Source organism: Parambassis ranga, chromosome 21 (assembly GCF_900634625.1).
Source record: "Parambassis ranga chromosome 21, fParRan2.1, whole genome shotgun sequence".
In the NCBI taxonomy this organism is placed as follows: Eukaryota; Metazoa; Chordata; class Actinopteri; family Ambassidae; genus Parambassis; species Parambassis ranga.
Genome location: NC_041041.1, coordinates 513,889 through 533,883, shown reverse-complemented (window position 1 = coordinate 533,883; position 19,995 = coordinate 513,889). Strand labels below are relative to the sequence as shown.

The 19,995-nt window shown below is 49.6% G+C and overlaps 1 protein-coding gene across 4 annotated transcripts in view; it reads right to left on the bottom strand.

Annotated features, from left to right (window-relative positions):
- ttn.2 (titin, tandem duplicate 2) overlaps nucleotides 1-19,995 on the bottom strand; it is a 165,846-nt gene that overhangs the window by 141,697 nt on the left and 4,154 nt on the right. For all 4 annotated transcript variants that reach the window (XM_028433819.1, XM_028433820.1, XM_028433821.1 and 1 more), the window contains exons 4-37: nucleotides 19,382-19,669; nucleotides 18,973-19,055; nucleotides 18,682-18,896; nucleotides 18,520-18,595; nucleotides 18,282-18,437; nucleotides 15,854-15,913; nucleotides 15,522-15,780; nucleotides 15,332-15,398; nucleotides 15,051-15,248; nucleotides 14,837-14,979; nucleotides 14,615-14,763; nucleotides 14,318-14,545; nucleotides 13,990-14,231; nucleotides 13,491-13,723; nucleotides 13,246-13,410; nucleotides 12,849-13,017; nucleotides 11,067-12,763; nucleotides 10,710-10,991; nucleotides 10,350-10,616; nucleotides 10,001-10,273; nucleotides 9,661-9,924; nucleotides 9,324-9,584; nucleotides 8,982-9,242; nucleotides 8,596-8,859; nucleotides 8,251-8,511; nucleotides 7,834-8,094; nucleotides 7,469-7,729; nucleotides 7,234-7,378; nucleotides 6,976-7,144; nucleotides 6,560-6,791; nucleotides 6,184-6,468; nucleotides 5,985-6,110; nucleotides 5,704-5,892; nucleotides 4,342-4,392 (exon numbers count right to left, since the gene is read on the bottom strand). In XM_028433819.1, the coding sequence (XP_028289620.1) occupies nucleotides 4,342-4,392; nucleotides 5,704-5,892; nucleotides 5,985-6,110; nucleotides 6,184-6,468; nucleotides 6,560-6,791; nucleotides 6,976-7,144; nucleotides 7,234-7,378; nucleotides 7,469-7,729; nucleotides 7,834-8,094; nucleotides 8,251-8,511; nucleotides 8,596-8,859; nucleotides 8,982-9,242; nucleotides 9,324-9,584; nucleotides 9,661-9,924; nucleotides 10,001-10,273; nucleotides 10,350-10,616; nucleotides 10,710-10,991; nucleotides 11,067-12,763; nucleotides 12,849-13,017; nucleotides 13,246-13,410; nucleotides 13,491-13,723; nucleotides 13,990-14,231; nucleotides 14,318-14,545; nucleotides 14,615-14,763; nucleotides 14,837-14,979; nucleotides 15,051-15,248; nucleotides 15,332-15,398; nucleotides 15,522-15,780; nucleotides 15,854-15,913; nucleotides 18,282-18,437; nucleotides 18,520-18,595; nucleotides 18,682-18,896; nucleotides 18,973-19,055; nucleotides 19,382-19,669 (8,280 nt within the window). The remainder of the gene's footprint in view (nucleotides 1-4,341; nucleotides 4,393-5,703; nucleotides 5,893-5,984; nucleotides 6,111-6,183; nucleotides 6,469-6,559; nucleotides 6,792-6,975; nucleotides 7,145-7,233; nucleotides 7,379-7,468; nucleotides 7,730-7,833; nucleotides 8,095-8,250; nucleotides 8,512-8,595; nucleotides 8,860-8,981; nucleotides 9,243-9,323; nucleotides 9,585-9,660; nucleotides 9,925-10,000; nucleotides 10,274-10,349; nucleotides 10,617-10,709; nucleotides 10,992-11,066; nucleotides 12,764-12,848; nucleotides 13,018-13,245; nucleotides 13,411-13,490; nucleotides 13,724-13,989; nucleotides 14,232-14,317; nucleotides 14,546-14,614; nucleotides 14,764-14,836; nucleotides 14,980-15,050; nucleotides 15,249-15,331; nucleotides 15,399-15,521; nucleotides 15,781-15,853; nucleotides 15,914-18,281; nucleotides 18,438-18,519; nucleotides 18,596-18,681; nucleotides 18,897-18,972; nucleotides 19,056-19,381; nucleotides 19,670-19,995) is intronic.

The window sequence follows — 19,995 nt, the reverse complement described above, 5'->3', positions numbered from 1 at the left end:
ACTGACCTCACCAGCATGGGTGGTAGGAGGATGTGGAAGGTCGCTTGGGTGGTCATGAAAAATGCCACCATGAAGGGGATGTGGAGCAACATGGGAGTCAAGTGGCAAGCCAGAGCCAGACTGCTTGTCCAAAGTCCACTCAGACTCTAACTCAGCACCCTCCTCCTGTTCAACTATATCTTGTTGCCATTTCAGGATGCGCTGAGCCAGGGCTTCTTCTTCACTTACAAAGTACTCACTGTCCCTCTGCAGCCGGGTCTCACGGCCCTCTGTTGGGAGCTCACCAGCAGGTGCCCACTGATGATCTTGAAAACCTGCAGGAACTGAGCCACTCAAAGGAGGTGCCTCTTCAGCTGTTCTTCCTGGTGAAATCTTTCTGCTGTGCACCACCTGGGGTTGTGGAACTGATCCCACAGCAGCACCCTCTGTGATTCCCTCTGCCTGGAGCTGTGAGTAACCCTCCACCCAGTCCGAATCTGGTTTCAAAGTACGATCCTGCTCCATCAGGACATCCTGTTGCCATTTCATTATTCGCTGAGTCAAAGCCTCCTCTTCACTGACAAGCTTCTCACTCTCATTCTTCAGCTCGGAGATGTTCTCCTGTGACAGTTGAAGTTCTCGTTGCTCTCTAGTCTTCTCAAACAACATCTCTGTTCTGGCTTTTGTTTTTGGTGATGACTCAAATCCAACTTCCACTGCTCTAGCCTTCATTCTGGGAGATTTTTGTGTCAGCATTGCTGATGTCTCAGCTTCTCCTGAGTTGGCTTTCATTTTGGTTTTAAACACGGGGGAGGATGTTTTGTCCAGTTCTGCTCTTTCTTTGACTTTAGGAGACCTTGGTACTGACACGGAAACATGGCCGACAGTTGCACTTTTATCCATCCCTACCTGCTGGGTGTAAGTGCACTCCTCAGGCTGTACGTACTCTGTGTCTGCCAGCACGGGTAGATCAGATTCCGGGTGAAATGTCTCTTCTTCTGACAACTGCACACCCTGCTGCCATTTCCTGATCCGCAAGGCAAGAAGTTTCTCCTCACACTCCCTCCGCTCTGCTTCCAGGCTCTTCTCATACTGAGCCCTCAAAGACTCCCCAGCACGTTCCACCTCAGATGGTTCAGCTGCATCTTCACTGTCTAGTGGAACAGCTTCACTGAGGAACCTCTCTTTGCCAGATTTGGCAGGCCTGGTCCTGGGTGACTCTCTGAGTCTGTCCTCTGATCTTGCTTTTGGTCTGGGGGATTTCTGTGTCATCATAAGTGGTGCTTCTTCTTCTGTTGGTTTCAGTCTGACTTCTTCTGTGGGTGACTTAGTTAGCATGGAAGGAGACTTTTCCACCTCTACTACCTTGGCATCTTCTTTGGGTGATTTGGTTGTTGACACTGCAGCTTTAAGATCTACTAACCTTGTCCTCATTCCAGGTGATTTATGGATAGAGGAGGGTGTGGCTTCAGTTTCTCTTACTTGTTTCTCTTCGATTACTCTTTGCTCCACCTCCTTCTGCTGGGTGGTGTAAATGTGCCCTGTGGGCTCCATGTACTGCGTCTCTGTTGGCATGGGCAGATCAGTTTCAGGATGAAAAGCCTCCTCTTCTGACATCCTACTCCCCTGCTGCCATTTCCTGATCCTCAGAGCCAGGAGTTTCTCCTCACATTCCATCCGTTCAGCTTCCAGGCTCTTCTCATAGTGGGCCCTCAAAGACTCTCCCTCATATGTCTCATCTGATCGAGTCGCTGTATTATCTGCTGCATCACTGAAGAATTTTTCACTGACTGGTTTGAGTGGCCTTGCCTTGGTTGACATCTCGTCTGATGTTGTTTCTGGATATGATGCTTCAGACTGATGGTGTTCATCCTTTGTTTGCACCTTGTGGTCAGCTGAAACAGCATCTTCCTCAGTAGCATCTTGCTTCACAAACCCCTGAATGTCTCCTGGCGTCTCTGAATGTTTGCTACATGATATACTTTCACTCTGTGGCAGCATTGTGTCAACCAACTCACCTCTCATGATCTGGATAGCCCTGGTTCGGGACTGGGGCTCAAATGAATGTCTTAAACGAGGCTGAGAAGGTTCCCTGCTTGACGTTTTACCATGAAACTCCTTATGAGTCTCCCCCAGATCAAAGGGTCGACTGAAATGCTGCACATCGGGCAGAGAGGAAGGCTTGACCCTGAGCCTCTCCACATAATCTGCATAGCTCGACTCACTGGCAACCGATTCTAATTCAAACTCAGAAGAGGACATGGTAGAGATAGAAAGCCTCTTCTTCTGTTTGACAGCTTTTTGTAGAGTGGTGAGCTTTGCTCTTACCTCATTGTGGAGGCTCTCGGTGTCACTGAACCTCTCACTGTACCTGTCGCTGCACCTGTCACTAAACTTGTCACTGAACCTGCCACCAGTGCGCCGGTCACAGTAGATATCGCTGAATCTGTCGTTAAAGCGCTCAGACCTGTCAAACATGGGGGGAGGGGACGGGGCGCGCTCAGAGGCCGTCTCCAAACGTTTGGATTCTTTTGGCAACTCTTTCTCTTTTGAATGGGAACCAGACTTGAAGTACACGGTGCGCACCAGAGCACTCTTAGATCGAGATCGTTTTTGATGGACTTTGGACATCTTATCAAACGGAGATCCTACACACCTGAGGTCCACCCTAAACTTCCTCTCGGTCCGCTGCTCTGCCATAGCATCTATGCTTTCGTGGGCTTTAGCAGAGCGTCTAACAAAGCTCAGGTAGTTAGCAGACTGCTCTTCCCTTAGTGCCACCAAAAGTGATGCTGTGGACTCTGCAGAACCCTCCGGGTTTATTGCCATTACTTTATAACTACCAGAGTCCTTCTCTTTGATACTATCAATCACCAGACTAGTGCTGTGCATGTGCATTCTACTGTCCGTACGGATCCTTCGTCTGTGCTCTTTTGGAATAGATCTGTTATTATGAAACCAGAGAATAGTGGGCTGAGGGCAAGCAATCAGTTTACATTTTAACTCTACCGGCTCGCCCTCCAGGACGGACTGGAACTTGAGTTTCTTGGTAAAAGATGGTTTAATATTTTCTGTCCATGAGCTGATGGAGGAGGTTCTGCTGGAGCAGCGGATGGCCGACACCAGGCCGTGATCGATGAAGTCCTCGGTGTCGGAGAAGGCTCCTCTCAGCTGCTGGGTGCCGGTGAGTTCTGCGCTGCTGTGGGGTGTTCCTTCTTTGCTTTCATGACTAAACAGCTCTGTGAACAGAGAGACAGCTGTTAAAATAAAACGGCTTCCGGGGGTAAAAAAAAAAAAATGAGTAAAGGATTTGAATGAATCATTAAAGGAAATATTAAATGCATGCTGGGAGTCACAATGCCATAAAAAAATAATATCACTCACCATATTTGTTCGAATAAACGCAAGACTTGATTCTTTTTATTAGAAATCTGCAGGAAGTTTTGATCCTTCGTCTGTGGAAATTTCTTCAAAACATAAATTATTTTATCGTTATTAAAAAGCATTTTTCCAAGATGGGCTGCTAACATTCACTTGTTTTACTCTCTGGTAATCGCTTTGGCTTTATGCTCGAATATTCTTACCTGACTTGCAGACAGGAGAATAAACGCCCTTTCTAATCCTTAAACTTGGAGGAAATGAATGATGCAAAGCTCTCCAAACAGGTCTTATGTTCCAAAGCTTTAACAAACCAATGTGTAGAATTGGGTGAGAAGGCGTTTATTCGAACTAATATAGTTTTACTGGTGTTATTTCGAAAGCAAACCACAGGAATCACATCCCACTATCTGCAAGCCAGGCTAAGAAGTATTTTGCAGGAGGAAGGTATCAGTTCCAGATGCAGTAAACCTCCATATCTTTTAAAGGACATTTCAGATCGGGGAGCTTTAAAAGATACACATCCTGCGCCTTTTCTGGGAAAAGATCAGAGGAACCGTCATGCCACAACGAAAGGAACGTTTGGATGCAAACCGCAATTGTCAGAACCGGAACAAGCAAGTTCAATGCTCGCCTGAAAGGAAAGCACGGGGTATTATCACAGAAGGGACAGAAGAAATGTTCTGTCAAGACACCAAGATGACATGCAGTCTTTGTGAAGTTCATAATCATTTAAAGGGACAGTTCAACATGTGACATACTTATAAACTCTAAAAGCAGTCTGTGGATGCAGGACGACAGCGATACATGCACCTTAATCCTCTGCTCTCTCTAAGTAAACACCATCTTCAACGACAGCTCAGATCACAGTCACCCACTGACAGACTGCTTTTAAAGAGAGACACTGAAATCTGGTCAAACTGTCCCTTTTTCCTGCTTCTCCGTGTGATCTTAAAACTCTGAGACTCTGAGATGAAGTCCTACCTTTCACTTCCTGCTCCATTTTGGCTTCCACCTGCTCGGTGACTCGCGTAACTGTGGAGGAAAGACAGGACATAAATTTAGCCTTCATCAGTACAAGAGGGGCAGCGGTCCAAAGGCAGGCAACATCTCTCCTCATCTCACATGTTAAACACAAGTTTCATGCACTTCCAGAGTTTTCCTTTGTGGAGCAAGAGGACAAAGACAAGGACAAGGAGGACGAAGAGGAAGAGGAAGAGGAAGAGGGTGAGATGGGGTATTCCTGTGGGAGTGATGAGGAAGGTGGAGATGGGGTATTCCTGTGGGAGTGATGAGGAAGGTGGAGCGGTGAGGTGAGGTGATCATCCAGGATTTTGGAACTGTGAGGTTAGTCAGATCTCTAGGAAGGACGTCCCGATCAGGAGTTTATTGTCATGAAGAAATATGTAATACACATTAATGTATCAGTATGTATCAGTGCAGAGATCCTGACAAGTGGCAGCTCAGACTATATAAAATGAATATCATTAATTACTTCCCAAAATGATGCAGTGCTTTTACTGTCAAATGATATAGAAAGGTATAAATGTATAAATGAAGATATCGTGAAGCTGCTATAATCGTGTGATACGGTCTCTAACTGATAATATCAGCAATTTGAAAAGACATTTTCTATGTTGAGTCTTTGACAGTGGCGCTGCAGTTTGTCAGGACATCCTTGATTTATTGATGTTTTTCTGGAGCTGAAGTATTCTTGCAGGATGGGGGTCTGGACTCAGGAGTTACCTTCTTCTTCTTCTCTGGTTATGGTGAGCACAGCTGTGCATGCAGCCTCTCCGGCGTTATTGATGGCCCTGCAGGTGTACTGCCCTGCATGCTCAGAGAACGCGTCCACTATGATGAGTGTGGCGATGTTGGTCACCTCATCAAAGTGGAACACAACATTCCTGGTGGGCTGGACCGGCTGCCGGTTGTGGAACCAGCTTATCTCTGGCTTCGGCATACCAGAGACACATGCATGAAAGCGGGCCACCTCTCCGTGTTTCACTACACAGCTTGTGATTGGGTGGAGAAAAACCGGCTTTTGGGCAATGGAAGGTTTCTTTAGACTGGTGAGGCTGGTGGAGATGTGCCGCTGAAACTCAGCAGGATGGTCCACCATTTGTCCTGAAAGGAAGCATCACTTTACGTGTGTCCACTTACACCCGGTGTGTCTAAACTAAAGGCTCACACAGAGCACAAAGACATGCCTCAACTTCAAACCACAGCAGCTACAAGACAACTGAAACCCGCCAGCATACGTCAGGAGTCTGACCTGTTCATGGAAACATCTTCATCTACTGTAAACCACATCTGCTACTGTCACTTTGTCTGTGTGTAACTCACCATCCAGGGTGAGGGTGGCGGAGCAGGACACTCTGCCGGCGTTGTTTGTTGCCACACAGGTGTACTGGCCCTCATCCTCTGGATAAACTCTGGAGATCTCCAGCTGACAGCTGTCATCAAACTGAGACATCCTGAAGAAGTCTGACTGCTTGATCTCCTTGTCCTTGTGAAACCAGCTGATTTTCACATCTGCATGGAAGGCAGAAGGTCAGCCACAATGACTGCAGACACCCTCAAGATGCCATCTCCTGACGTCAGTGACCACTCAGACTGTTTCTTACCATCGCCACGGACTCTGCACTGGAAGTGAGCTGGCTCTCCCTCACGGGCGGAGGTGTTGGCGATGGGCATGATGGTGACAGGAGGAGCAATGGGAGCAGCTGTGTCTGGAGAAACCACCTCAGACACTGAAACATGCACAGCTGAGTCAGCACAGGTTTTATCTTCCTAGTGGTTCTGCAGTGTGGCGTCATGTCTTACCTTCCACGTTGAGCGTGGCAGTGCTGTTGGCAGTGCCGTAATCGTTCTTGGCCTCACAGTTATAGATGGCAGCGTCCTCTGGGAAGACCTCAATCAGGAGCAGAGTGTGCTCGTTGCCGTCGTGCAGGAACTTGCACTTGAAGCCTGGAGACAAAGCCTGCGAGTTCTTGTACCAGAAGACCTGTGGCTGAGGAACACCGCTCACCTGCACAGAAAAACGAGCCGGCTTTCCTGCCTCCACTGACTGCGGATCCATGTGACGCAGGATCTGAGGAGGCTCAGGGACTGCAAGCCAACCCAATCAGATCAGTGTTAAAACATCCACAAAGACAAGACATAGGTTTTTTGTGTCTGTGTGAGCGGTTTCCATCCTTACTGTTGACTCTGAGGTTCATTGTGCTCCTGTTCTTGCCGGCAATAAAGGTGTACTCGCCAGCGTCACTCCTGTAGGTCTCAGAGATGGTCAGGCGGTGAAGCTTCCTGATGGCGACGTAGTTGAAGCGCTCTTCCACTGAGAACTGGATCTCCACTCCGTTTCTGAGCCAGCGACCCTCCACGTCGTCCTCATTTACCTCGAACTCGAAGGTTGCGCGGTGTTTCTCCAAAACCTTCGACACAAGACAGAGGGGGGACAGATTCATGTTTCTGTTGAAATCAAATTTGGATTATCTGGAAGAGGTTATAACTCATTTAGGTAAAACAAAAATAGCAGATAAAGTCTAATCAATTAGTGAGCTCTGGACAGTCTGACAAGCTTTCCTTTCAGTAAATGTGTTTGTACAAGCGTCTCACCGTGATCTCACGCTCAACAGGTTCAGAGATCCGGACGTCACGGCCCTCTACAATCAGCTGGGCCTTGGACACGCTGGATCCAGCCACCACAGAATACTCTCCAGCATCGGACATACGAACCGTTTGGATCATAAGGCGGTGAACAAACTTCTCTGCTGTGACGGTGAATCTGTGAACATGACAAGCTTCAGCTGGCCATTCTCATATATCGAAGGTGATGAAATCTGAGCGGGACACAGTGATTGGCTGCTGACTGACCTTCCATCTGACATGTCCAGCTCCTGGCCATCCTTCATCCACATCACCTGGCTGTTGGGCTCAGAGACCTCACACTCAAATATGGCCTTCTTCTTCTCTGTAATCTTTATGTCTTTGATCTTCTTGGTGAATTCAATTACACGAGCTAAAAGATCAAACAGTTGTCAGAGTAATCTGTGTTTTGAAGCTTGTGTTTCTTGGTCTCAGACAGGAAGTGTGTACAGCAACAAGTTACCTTCCACAAACAGGTTGGCGGCAGTGGCGGCAGAACCGGCCACGAACTGGTATTCTCCTCCATCTCCAAAGTGAACATTCCGGATGGTGAGTGAGTGTGTTAGCTGCCGGCTGCGGACCTGACATCTGTCCGAAGACTTCACCTCCACGCCGTTCTTCAGCCATTTGTAGGTGATGCCCTCGTGGTTGACGGTGACCTCAAAGGTGATGGTGTCTCTCTCCTGAGCATTCAAGTCCTTCAACATGGAGGTGATCAGCACAGCTGGAGGACATAAGAAAGTAACTCTGAGAAAAGGATGCTTAAAACACAGAGGCAGCGCTCCCTGGAGCGTTTCAGTGTGACCTGTTTGTGTAATGCGGTCTTACGGTTAACGGTTAGTGTAGCAGAGACTCTGTCGTTCCCGCAGATGAAGGTGTACTCTGCAGAGTCATCCCTGCTGGTGTTCATGATCTTCAGCTGGTGGAGTTTCCCCTGAACCACGATCCTGAACTTCTCACTCATCTCGATCTCCACGCCGTTTTTAAGCCAGGTGGAAGGCACGTTAAAGTGAGAAACTTCACACTCGAATGTAGCGGCCTGAGTCTCAGCCACCTCCACACTCTTCATGGGTTTGGTGACTCGCAGGGCTGCACGAGAAACAAAGACTCACACACTGGTACTCAAAACACATGAATAATCATATTCATTTGAATGAATACAGCATTTTTATGTGTTATTTTCCTTAACTGTGATATTGCAGTACTGCAGTCTTAACTGTATTAGCGTGTCAAACCATTACGTACCCTCCACAGTGAGCACTGCACTGCACTGCAGGTGTCCGATCACAGCCGTGTACTCTCCAGCGTTGCTGCTGTCAACATTCTGCAGGATCAGTTTGTGAGCCTTCCTCTCAGACAGGATCTTAACCTTGTCACTGGACCTCAGCTCGGCACCTTTAAACATCCACCTGACAGGGATGTCATCATGGGAGAGGCTCATCTCGAAGGAGGCGGTGCCGTCTACTAGTGATGACACGTCCTTTATCTTCTTGACAATCTTGATCGCTGCAGACAAAAAACGTGAGATCTTAAAACGTGAGAAGCTGCTGTACTGTGCCATCATAGCATATAACCTGCATGGACACTCACTCTCTACGTTGAGTCTGGCGTTGGCAGACAGCTTTCCCAGCTTGAAAGAGTAAACAGACTCGTCCTGAGTGTTGCAGTTTTTCACCTTCAGTGCGTGGATCATGCCGTCAGACGTGATCTCGTACTTGTCGCTGTTCTGCAGCTCCACACCATTCTTGATCCACTGAGACCCCTTCACATTTGGGTGGGTGAGTTCCAGCATGAACACCGCCTCCTGGGTCTCTGTCACAGTCTGGTTCTTCAGAGTCTTCTTGATTTTAACCGCTGCAGATGGAAACACAACAGAACCAAACACACTGAGCATTTCTGAGGTCTTCCTGTAAGCAGAATCTGCTCTGATAGTGAAATCCAAGGAACCATTAGAGGGTCATAAACTGTATCCTCACCCTCCACTCTAAGGTTGGCAGTGGTTTTGGAGTTGGCCACCTGGTAGGTGTACTCCCCAACATCCTGTGGTCTGGTGATGACAATGACAAGGCGACGGACAGCCCCCTTGACCTCGCTAACCACATTCTCGCTGAAGTCCACTGGCTGTCCCTCCTTTAGCCACTTGCCCTCAGCATTAGCGTTGGCAACTTCGCACTCGAGCTCAGCGGTCTGAGACTCAGCCACCGTCACATCCTGCAGGGGTCGCGTGATGGCTCCACCTAGTGAAGGCAAGGGGAAACAGTTTGGCACCAGTTCTGACTGCATCACATGAACACATGAGTACACTTGTTTAGACGTACCAGAGACAGTGAGCTTGGCAGAGGAAGTCTTCTCGCCAGCATGGAACATGTACTGGCCATCTTCGTCCTTCATGGCATCAATGATGGTCAGGGAGTGAGACTTGTCTTTTGACTCCATCTTGTACTTGGGTCCAGCTTTAAGCTGCTGGTTCCTGAAGGTCCATACAGGGTCGATCCCTGGGTGAGAGACTTCCACACTGAAGGTGACGTTCTGTGACTCTGAGCACACTTTGTCTTCCATGTGCCTCACAATGTGAACCTCTGTAACAATGACAGCACTGTTAGTGCAAGAAACCCAAAACAGGACTGAGAAACGCCAAACAAGAACCCCACTCACTTTCAACAGTCAAGGTACAGCTGGTGTCGACCTTTCCAACCACCAGTTTGTAGTGTCCCTCATCAGAGGCGTAGGTGCGGGAGAAGACCAGGCGCTGCTTGGCTCCTTTTGCCACCATCTGGATTCTGTCACTAGTTGTCATTTGTTTGTCGTTGTGGTACCATTTGATGGAGCTGATGTCCTGAGCAGAGATTTTGGCCTCCAGCACGGCCTTGGTGCCTTCGATGGAGGTCAGGTCTTTAAGTGGCACCACAATGTCGATAGCTGTAGGTGAACAGTGAGATGGTTCAGAGCAGTCTGCTAATGATCGGTTTATGTAATATTTTGAATTGAAACTTACTCTGAACGTGGAGTTTGCCGGAGGTGGAGATGTCCTGGGCGGGAACCACAAAGGAGTAGGAGGCAGCATCTTCTCTGCTGACATTCTCCAACAGCAGCTTGTGAACCTGTTTGTCGATGACAATGTGGACACGGTCTGAACCAGAGATGGCCTGGCCATTCTTCATCCAGGTTCCTTCAACGTTCTCCTGGGAGAATCTAACTTCCAGCTGAGCGATGTCGCCCTCACAGACAGTGAGATCAGTCAGTGGCTGCATCAGCGTCACTGGGCGAACTGAAGAGGAAAGTTACAGGTTATACAGAGAAACCCGTGAAAGAGAGGCCAGCCGAGAAAGAAGAAAGAAGCTCACGTTTCATCTTCAGTGAAGCACTAGTCCTCAGATCTCCACAGACGAATGTGTACTTCCCCTGGTCCTCCTTCCTGACGTCCTTAATCGACAAGGAGTGTCTTCCTCGGCGGGATGACATGACATATTTATTGCTGGGGGAGAGCTCTTTGTCTCCAAAGAACCAACTGCCCTCAGCGTCTTCACGGGACAGCTCAACCTCGAACTCGCCAGAGTACGTCTCTGGAACCTCAATGTTTTCCAGCTGTTTAATGAGCTCCAAGGCAGCACCTAAAACAGCACAACACAGAGAACCATGATACTCCAGTCTGACCACAAACAACAAGTAAAATATAGACCACAAGGTAAACAAGCATTTTTTACCTTCTACGTGGAGCCTGGCGCTCGTCCTGATGTTCTCCTCTTCAGTAAGCACACAGGTGTACTCTGCATCATCTCTCATCTCGATCATCAGCACGGACAGGAAGTGGACCTTTCTGTCAGAGTGCATCCTGTATTTGTCTCCAGAGAAGATCTCTGTGTTGTTTTTGAGCCATTTAACCTTAACAAAAGGTTCGCTGGTTTCACACTCGAAGGTCACCATGGTATCCTTCTCCTTAGCATTGGCGTCCTCCAGGTTTTGGGTGAAGCTTACTGCTACCTTACCTGATAAGAGAAACAGAAAGTGAGACTTGTGTGTATGTGTGTGTGGGTGCACAGTTTTTGGTTTTGATTGCGTACCTTGCACGAGCAGGAAGGCATGGCTCGAGGCCTCCCCAGCAACATTCAGGGCTTTGACCATGATGCTGGCAGAGTCCTCGGCGGTGACGTCTCTGATGACCAGCTCGCACACGTGGTCCTCAGGCCAGTACCAGTAAATACGGTCTGACTTCTCCAGCTGGATGCCATTCTTGAACCACTGGCACTCCGGTTCTGGTCTGCCGACGACTCGGACTCTGAAGTGGACCTCGTCCATTGGGGCAACAGTCTTACTGGCAATGCGTTCCAAGATCTTGGGAGCCTCCATGCTGGGGGAAAGCTGGACACGCTCTGGTTTGATGGTGGGGATGGTGACTTTGCCCTGCTCCTCCATCTTCTTCCTTTCAGCCTCTTCTTTCTCTTTCATGCGGTGAAGAAGGTCGTCCTTTGTCTTCTTCAGCAGGTCTTCATACGAGTCGTCCCTCTTGCGGGACTTGAATTCTACAGCAGAGATGGACTCATAGAAGCCTTCCTCAGTTCTGCGTTTGAACTTGCTTTTCAGTTCATCAGACTCCTCTGAAGTCTTCTCGTGAACAATTCTTTGCGTCTTGCGCAGCTTCACCACCTCCCTGTCCTGTGCAGTTTCTCCAGGTCTGTCCACTTTAACCACATCGAAGCCAATTCTGCCAGGCTCATGTGCAAGTTCTGCAGCCTTTGGTTCTGGAGCACGACGCAGGATGGCCCTGAAGTCCTCCTTCTGTTGGATTTCCAGTTTCACAGTGTGTTCAGTGGTGCCTAAAGGATTGTCTGCAACCACACGGACCTCTCCAGAGTCATAGGACTTGACATCAACAATCTCCAGATAGTAAATGCCGTCATAGCGGAGTCTGTATCTCTTGCTTTTGCGGATCAGTTGTCCATTGAGGTACCAGTTGACCTTTGGTGCTGGATAACCAGTCACTCTGCAACGGAACCGTGCAATGTCACCCTCCAGCGCCCTGGCCGGTTCGGGAAGAAGGACGATTTCAGGTTTTGTCTTTTCAGATTCCTCGTCAACGCTGACTCCTGCAGGTCCTCCTTCATGCACACTGCGCTCCATCTCATCCATCCGGTATGTTCCCTTCCTGCCCTCAGGCAGCTGTGTCTCCTCTACGAGGCCTTTCTCGTCTTTGACGATGAGCGTGGCCGAGGTCTGGTCGACGCCGTACTTGTTGGTGGCTCTGCAGGTGATGACGCCGCTGTCTCTGGCATACGCAGCTTCGTAGTCCAGGCTGCAGTAGCCAAATTCATTGACCATGCGCAACCTGTTGGCAGCAGCCAGAGGTTTGCCGTCATGCAGCCACTCCACCACCATCGTGGGATCACCGATAGGCGTCAGTCTGCACTCAAAGTGAGCAGGGCCAAAGCGCTTCATCCTGATGGAGGTCAGCTTTTTCTTGAATTGTGGTTTTTGCTGCTTCTCTTTGTCATACAGGTCGCCCTCCTCCCACTGCTCCTGACCGTACCGCAGGTGAAGAGGCTCCAGCTCAGGAGCTGCGATCTCTTTGGCTTTGTAGGTTCCTTTGGTAATTATGAGCTTCCGCTCCGCCTGAGGGGCGGTGAAGTCTACCTCCACATTGACTCTGCAACGGGTGGTGTCTCTGCCGGCCTTGTTGATGGCCGTGGCAGTGTACCAGGCGCTGTCTGACCCAGCAGCTGAGGGAATCTGGAATGTGGCCTCTCCTTTAGTGCCTTCAACCCTGAAGAATGTCACAAAACACAAACATAAGTTGATCATGACTTTTTCAACACTAGACTTTTGCCGAGTTAAAAGCAAAGACATACTTGATGTGTGGGTGCTTGTGTGCAGTGATGATGTCACTGTTTTTCAGCCAGACGATGTCAGGCAGAGGGTTTCCAATGGCTTTGACAGCCAGTTCCACCAGAGTGCCCTGTTTCACTGTGATGTTCTTGAGCTTCTCCACAAACTGAGGACGAGCCAGACTTTCACGAGCTGAAACACAAAACACAGGGTCAGTGTGTTCTCATTGGTCCTGCTCCTCTGTGCAAACAATCATGGCTACAAGCAGACATGTCTGTGTGCAGAATAACAGAAAGGAATTTTTACTCTGGCATGTAGAATAGGCAGAGAATTACTCCTGTTTTTAGAATAGAATAGAATATACTTCGTTAATCCCTTTGAGAAGGTCCCTCAGTTTCTGCATAAATGTGTGACACTGACCATCAACAGTGAGCGTCACAGAAACAGATGTCCGTCCAGCTCTGTTCTGAGCAACAACGGTCCACTCTCCAGAGTCCTGCGGCATGGCTGGGACGATGATCAGGGACTGAGTGCCGTCCTCTTTGATCACAATCTTGTGGGTGTAGTCATTGACCACTTGTTGTCCTGATGGGGGGGATAAAATAATTTAAGTAGCAGAAGAAGATAAAGGTGAAAGTGGATTTCATGCTAAACATTTATCTCACCATTATGGAACCAGTATGTGTCAGGCAGCGGTCTGCCAACAACCTTCAAGTCGAATCTGGCGGTTTGTCCCTCAGAGCATTTTATTGAAGACGGCTTCATGACAAACACAGGTTTGTAGAGTCTTTCCAGCTGAGCCTCATCGGTCTCATCCAGCCGACGGGCAGGAGAACGTCCAGGAGAGCGGCTGGGAGAGCGGCCCGGCGAGCGGCTCACAGAACGAGGAGAGGTCGACCTGAGAAGAGGAACAATGTCAAAAGTGGGAGTAAAAAAAAAGCAGCAGCTCCCTCAAGAGATTTTTAATTACTTGAGCTGCTTCTCACAATGTTTCCAATGTGTTCTGAGCAGTAATTTGAGGTTATTCATGTCTGAACAGGAGGAAGATTTCAGGAATTACAGCTCTTTAATACGTATGACCAAACATGGAGTTATCAAATCAAACTAAACAGAACAAACCCATTAGAGTCTACAGCTTCAATAAAACCCCCACAGCTGATGTACCTGATCCTCTGCACTGCAGGCTGTGGTGTGTATCTCTGAGGTGTCACAGCACCGGACGGCTCCACAAAAAGCTTCCCAGAGCTGACGGCGTTTCCCTTCATGTTGGTAGCAAAGGCAGTGTACACTCCTTCGTCCTCTGGCAACACAACCGACAGACGGAGGCTGGCCCGTCCATCCTGCAGAACCTCCATCTGGTAACGGCCTCCGGGCCTGATGCGCTGGCCGTCTTTGTACCAAGTGATCTGCCAGACAACAGAAGATCATTTTGTACACAAACACACTCAACTTGTCAGGATCAGCTCCTCCGAAGGCTTAAACGGCCCCCAACCTTTGGCAGAGGATTTCCAGCCATCCTGCAGTGGAACGTGACACCCATCCCCTCCATGATCCTGTAGTTTTTAACAGGAGTGTCAAAGGCCGGCTGTACTGCTGCCTCCTCGGCAACTGTCACCAACTGCTCTCCGTCCTCCACCGCCAGCTCTCTGTAGGTTATCCTCATGATGCGCAGTTCAATCTCATGGATGATCCGCTCCTCAAAGGCTGAGATCAGGAACTCCTGCAGAGGCAGAGAACGTTAGCAGTGTGTCACTTATTAATAAGCAGTGGATCTTCAGGCGGACAGTACCGTTTCTGAGACGAAGCTCATGGGCGTCGTCACCCTCCTTTGCTCCTGCTCGTACTGAGTCACGACCACAGATGGCTCCTGGACCACCGCTGTCATCACTTCGGTTTTATATGTCACGTCATGCTGCTTCATGTAAATGTCGTACGCCTCTGTAAACAGGAACTCTGTGAGCCACTGGTCCCACACAGATGTCCAGCTTACAGCACTGAGACAACCCCTTACCTTCCTCCAGCAGGCTAACAGAGGCTGAGGCCTCTCCGTGTGGGTTCTTGATGAACACAGCATATTCTCCAGCATCATCAGCGAAAGTCATGGAGATTTCCAGTCTGCACTCACCAGTCTCCTTCTTATAGGACACTTTGTATCTGAACACAGAGGTGGGAGTCAGACTGAAGTCTGTTCTCACAGCAGGACATGTAACGTCAGTGATGTGTACCTGTATCCGGTGGTGAGCGGCACGCCGCTCTTCTTCCAGATGATGTGTGGTTTGGGGCTTCCGCCAACCTGACACTCGAACACAACACTTCCTCCCTCCACCAGCTTCTGGACGGTGGGTTTCTTGATGAAGAAGGGAGCAGCAAGCTCTCCTCCACTCACCTCCATCACTGCCTGCTCCTTCATTTGCACAGAAACACTGACAGGAAGCGACAGAGAGTTCACATTCTGCAGCCAAAGACGCTCACAAGATTTCTGACAGGACTGTTGTGTTAAACTCACGTTTGTGCTTGTGTGATTCCAATTTCAGTGACAGTCATCTCCTCTCTGCTCTCAATTTCATCTGACACTAATACACACACACACACAGTGCTACATGAGTATGTGAAACCTGTTTGTCATTTAGAGTGAAACTAAGCCAGTATCTTTCTGTTTCTCTGCATTTCTATTGGCGCGTCATCACCCTGGTTACCTTTGACGAGCAGGTAGCAGGAGGTGTTGATGTTGCCCGCCTCGTTGGTGGCGGTGCAGGTGAAGCGGCCGCTGTCTTCTGCAAATGCCTCACGGATCACCAGGCGGGCGAATCCGCTCTCATAGCTAATCTGGAAGTCGAAGGAGGCCTCGATCTTGTAGTCCTCCCTGAACCACATGATGACGGGAGCTGGGTGACCACTGATCTGACACTCAAGGGTCACTGACTCGCCCTCCGTCACTGTCACATTCTTCAAGCCCTGAGATGACACAAATACACCATAAGCTCTCTTCACAGGTACTGGATTACTGGGGGAATTAAGTAGTACTCACAGCAATAAGTGTGGGAGGAACAACGGGCTCCTGGGCTCTTGTTGGCACTGCTGCCGCCTCCTGAGGAAAAAAAACATACGACTAACATCACAAACAGGAAACATCAATGTTTCTCAGCAGAGCTATGAGGATGGAGGGGACACTGGTTAGAACAGATAAAACCCTGCAGAGAGGAGTGAAGGTCAGCAGGTGAAGACAGGAAGGAGGAGAGTCAGAGGAGGAGGACTCTTCATGGGGTGAAGGACGGCATGTGATTGGGGAAAGTCCACACAGGGTTAAAGTAGGACCAACCTGAGGCTCCCATTCCTCAAACTCCTCCTCACTCACAGCATAGACTCCGCCCTCAAACCGAGTCTGATAGCTGTCTTTGAATGGCGGCAGCGGTGCTAGGAGAGGCTCTGGTGTCGCTTGCACCGGCACCGCCCTGCGGGACGGGCTGGGGGACTTGACGGGCTTGATGACCTTTCTGGGAGCAGAGGGGGAGGACAGCTCTTTGTGCAGCGTGGCAACGGCAGAGCCAGCAATGGACACCTGACCGGCCAATGAGAAACTGTTAACCATCGTCAAGAACATACAGAAGGTCCATGTTCTGGGATTAGTGAGTGATGAGGAGGAGCTCTTAGTCAGGGAGGGCACGAGTGAACAGTAACGCCGTAGTTCTGATTAATAATTAATAAACTATTTTCATATTCTGAAAATTCTGGTAGATCAATAATAATAAAAACAATTTACAGTTTGCAGTTGATGTTCAGCATCTGAGAACTTATTACTTACAGATTTATTTCTGTATGTAAATGATTTTTCTACTGTAGTGAATAAAGCAACAAGGGTCTCAAGCCAGTGACTTCTGAGCCGGTCCTGAGCCCAGATAGAGGGGGCGAGGCCAGATGGAGATGGGATGTTCTAAACAGAACGTGAAGTTAGTCTGTGTGAGAGAAGAGGATGCAGAGAGTCCAACAGGTCGCTGCCAGGAACAGCTGAAAGCTGAAGGTTTTCTACTTTATTTTTTGGTTGTCTTGCTGCTTTGACTTGACACTCTGTGACTGAAGGATTATTTTATCTGATAAAAACCGGGATCTAGATCTGAGGCTGAATTAACGCGTGAGCAGGACGAGGAGCTTCCCTGCAGCACTGGCGTGAAGGAGGATGGGTGAATTGGGTGAAGCACACCACAGCACACGGGTGGAGCGATGTGTGTGTGTTAAAGATGGGATGGAGTTCGGGGATGGTGGCCCTGGTCTGCTCCTTACCTCGTGGCTGGGCTCGTGTTTGGGAACAGACACTTTAGAGACTGTGAAATGTGGGAGTGGGGACGGGACGGCGGAGATTTCTGCTGTTCTCTGAATCTGCAGTGACCAACAGAGCAATTAGCAGAGAAGACTGACGTAGGAGGAGATGGACTCTGTAAACTCGCCCGACCTGAGACACCACCACTCTGTGCTGCTCTGTGGCCTCAGCAGCAGCTTCAGCAGGAGGCATCTGTGCTAACACCACTTGTTTCTCTGTGGCCGCCTGCTGCTTCGTCTCCACCTGCACCGTCGCCTCCTCCTCCTCCAGTTGCACTGGTTGCAGGACGCGAGCAAGGTCAACAGCGGCCACAACCGTGGCCACCGCCTCGGCCTTTTTCTCCCCCTCAGCCTGGAGACACAGCAGGCAACACACAGACTGGAAAACATGCTTTATGCAAAAGAAGGAGAGGAAACATCACAGACATGCAGCAACAGGAGAGGAGGAGAAGCTCAGGTCACTGTGGTCTGAGCACCAACATCCAACCACTGTGTCCATTCACACCTGCACACACGTCACAGGCAGTCTCAGTGAGCAAGAAGAGGTCAGGTGACCTTTAACCCCGAGATGTTTCCTGTATCAATGTGTATTCTTATCCAGACACAGACTGACAGCTTCAGCTGTCACATCCACACAGCAACAGACTTTAGTCTAACCTCTGTGTGTATTTAGCCTAGCCTAGCTTAGCACAGAGACAGGAAGCATACAAGCAGCAGCTGACTGTCAGCTGTCTGTTGTTCCAAAGCATCATTTCTTCCATTTGTTATGCAGATGACACCTGTTTGTTCGTTTGAGTACCGACTCCTCTGAGTATCAGTGGGCCGTTAGCATTGAAAAGGGTTCATGTGGAGCAGGACCACAAACAGAGAGGAAAGCAGCAGGTGGAGTGACGTTCTGCAGCAGAGGGTGGCGCTGTACCTGCTCAGATGGAGCCCGAATACGGGCCTGATCCACAGCTGCCACCACGGTAGCCACGGCAACGCTCTTATCGTCGAGGACAACATGCTCATCCTAATGCATTCACAGCACGACACATCAACACACACATTGTACATCAGACGATCGCAGCTACGTCTGAACAAACCGACTCATGCGGCTGCACATCAGAAAGGAGGCGTCCCTCCACCAGCTCTCTCCTCACCTCTCGTGTGGCAGCCACCTGCTGCTCCCAGTGCTTCTCCATGTGAAGCTGGGTGGCGCTGCTGATGCTGGTCATACTGGACATGCTTGTGTAGCTGGCTTCAGACACATATTCTCCCTGCTTCCACGGTGGCAGGACCTCTGTGGAGGAGGACACCTGCGGGAGGAGGCAGAGACAGTGAGTCCTTCACGTCATTGTTTGCGGAGTCTGCGTCCTGCACCTGAGCGGGGACTCTCACCTGTTTCCTGGTCATGACTGGCGACTTGACGGGTCTGATCGGAGACACGGACAGTCTGGCGGACGGAGACACAGGTCTGCAGACGACAACACGCGAGGCAGGTTAACAAACTGCAACACACTGTAACACCACGCCATCACATCGTCTCCACAGAGGTCATACCTGACGGGTGTGGGCGTCGGCCCTTTCACGTGTCGGACTGGCGAGGGGGACTGCTGGCGGCCACCCGTCACCTTGGACATATAGGATGGAGGGGACTTGGAAGTGGGCTTTGGGGGGACTCTGGGAGGAGTCTTGTGAGCCAAATGTTGAGTCATCATTCCTCCTTCTACCTGCATCTCCATCATGGTGGTGGCCTGGAAACTGGCCTCCACCTTCTGAGGAGGAACACACAAAGATGGAGTCAATCAAATCCACAAATCAAATCCACACAACATTTCCAGCAAGTCTCACCCTCTGCACTCGGGTCTGAGAAGTCGCCATCTGGGATGTGGACACAATAGTCTTAGTTTTCTTTGTTGGTACAGCTTCTTCACCTGCAGCAGAAATAAACATATGGATATCTAATAATGTTTATATTGACAGGTTTTCACTGAGCTGCAGGTCACAGCCTCTCTGAGTGTTGGTCATGTGGCTGCTGCTCACATGTCAGTCCATCATGGCGTCCTGCTGGCTGCTGAGGATGCAGAACTTTTAGTTTGTAAATAATCTCGTGTTGATTTCTGTAAAATAACTAAATAATCAGGACCGTTGATGCATTCACGGGCCATCCGGAAGCTTAAAGTCAGATGTTACAGTGAAGTCACCGCTGCTGTTTCAGGTGTGTGCAGAGCTGTGAGCTGAAGCAGGAATGCTCCCTCACCTTGAACCAGCAGCTCAGCAGTGGAGGTGGCCCGTCCGCTGCTGTTGGTGGCTGTCACAGAATACGCCCCAGAATCCTCTGGGAAGGCCTCAGCGATCAGCAGACTGTACAGGTCTCCGTCCTGGAGGATCCTGAAGTCGGCTGAGCTCTGGATCTCGGCTCCCTCTCTGTAGAACTTGACCACAGGTGTTGGGATTCCGGTCACCCTGACGTCCAGCCTCACCTGGCTGCCCTGCCTCACCGTCAGGCTCTGCAGTCTCTGAAGGAAGTTTGGAGGCGCCGTCTCTGCTGCACAGCCACAAAGGAAAAAAAAACAAAGAATCAGTGAGTGGATATCATTTAGCAGCAGCTGATAAACATCATCAACTAAAACTAGAAGAGGGAAGATAAGACAGATACAGGCTGTAAAACCTGCTCCTGGGAGGCATGTGGAGCCTGTAGCTGATGATTCAGAACAGGTTCAGGCTGGTAATCGCTTAATAAACTGCAGATTCCTCATAAGGTAAGCTATGCTGCAGCAGCTGCATCTATATCTGTTTATCACTGGATTAAATAACAGGCCACACCCCCTCGCTGCCAGCCAGATAAATATAGACCAACACTGAGCTGCTGCA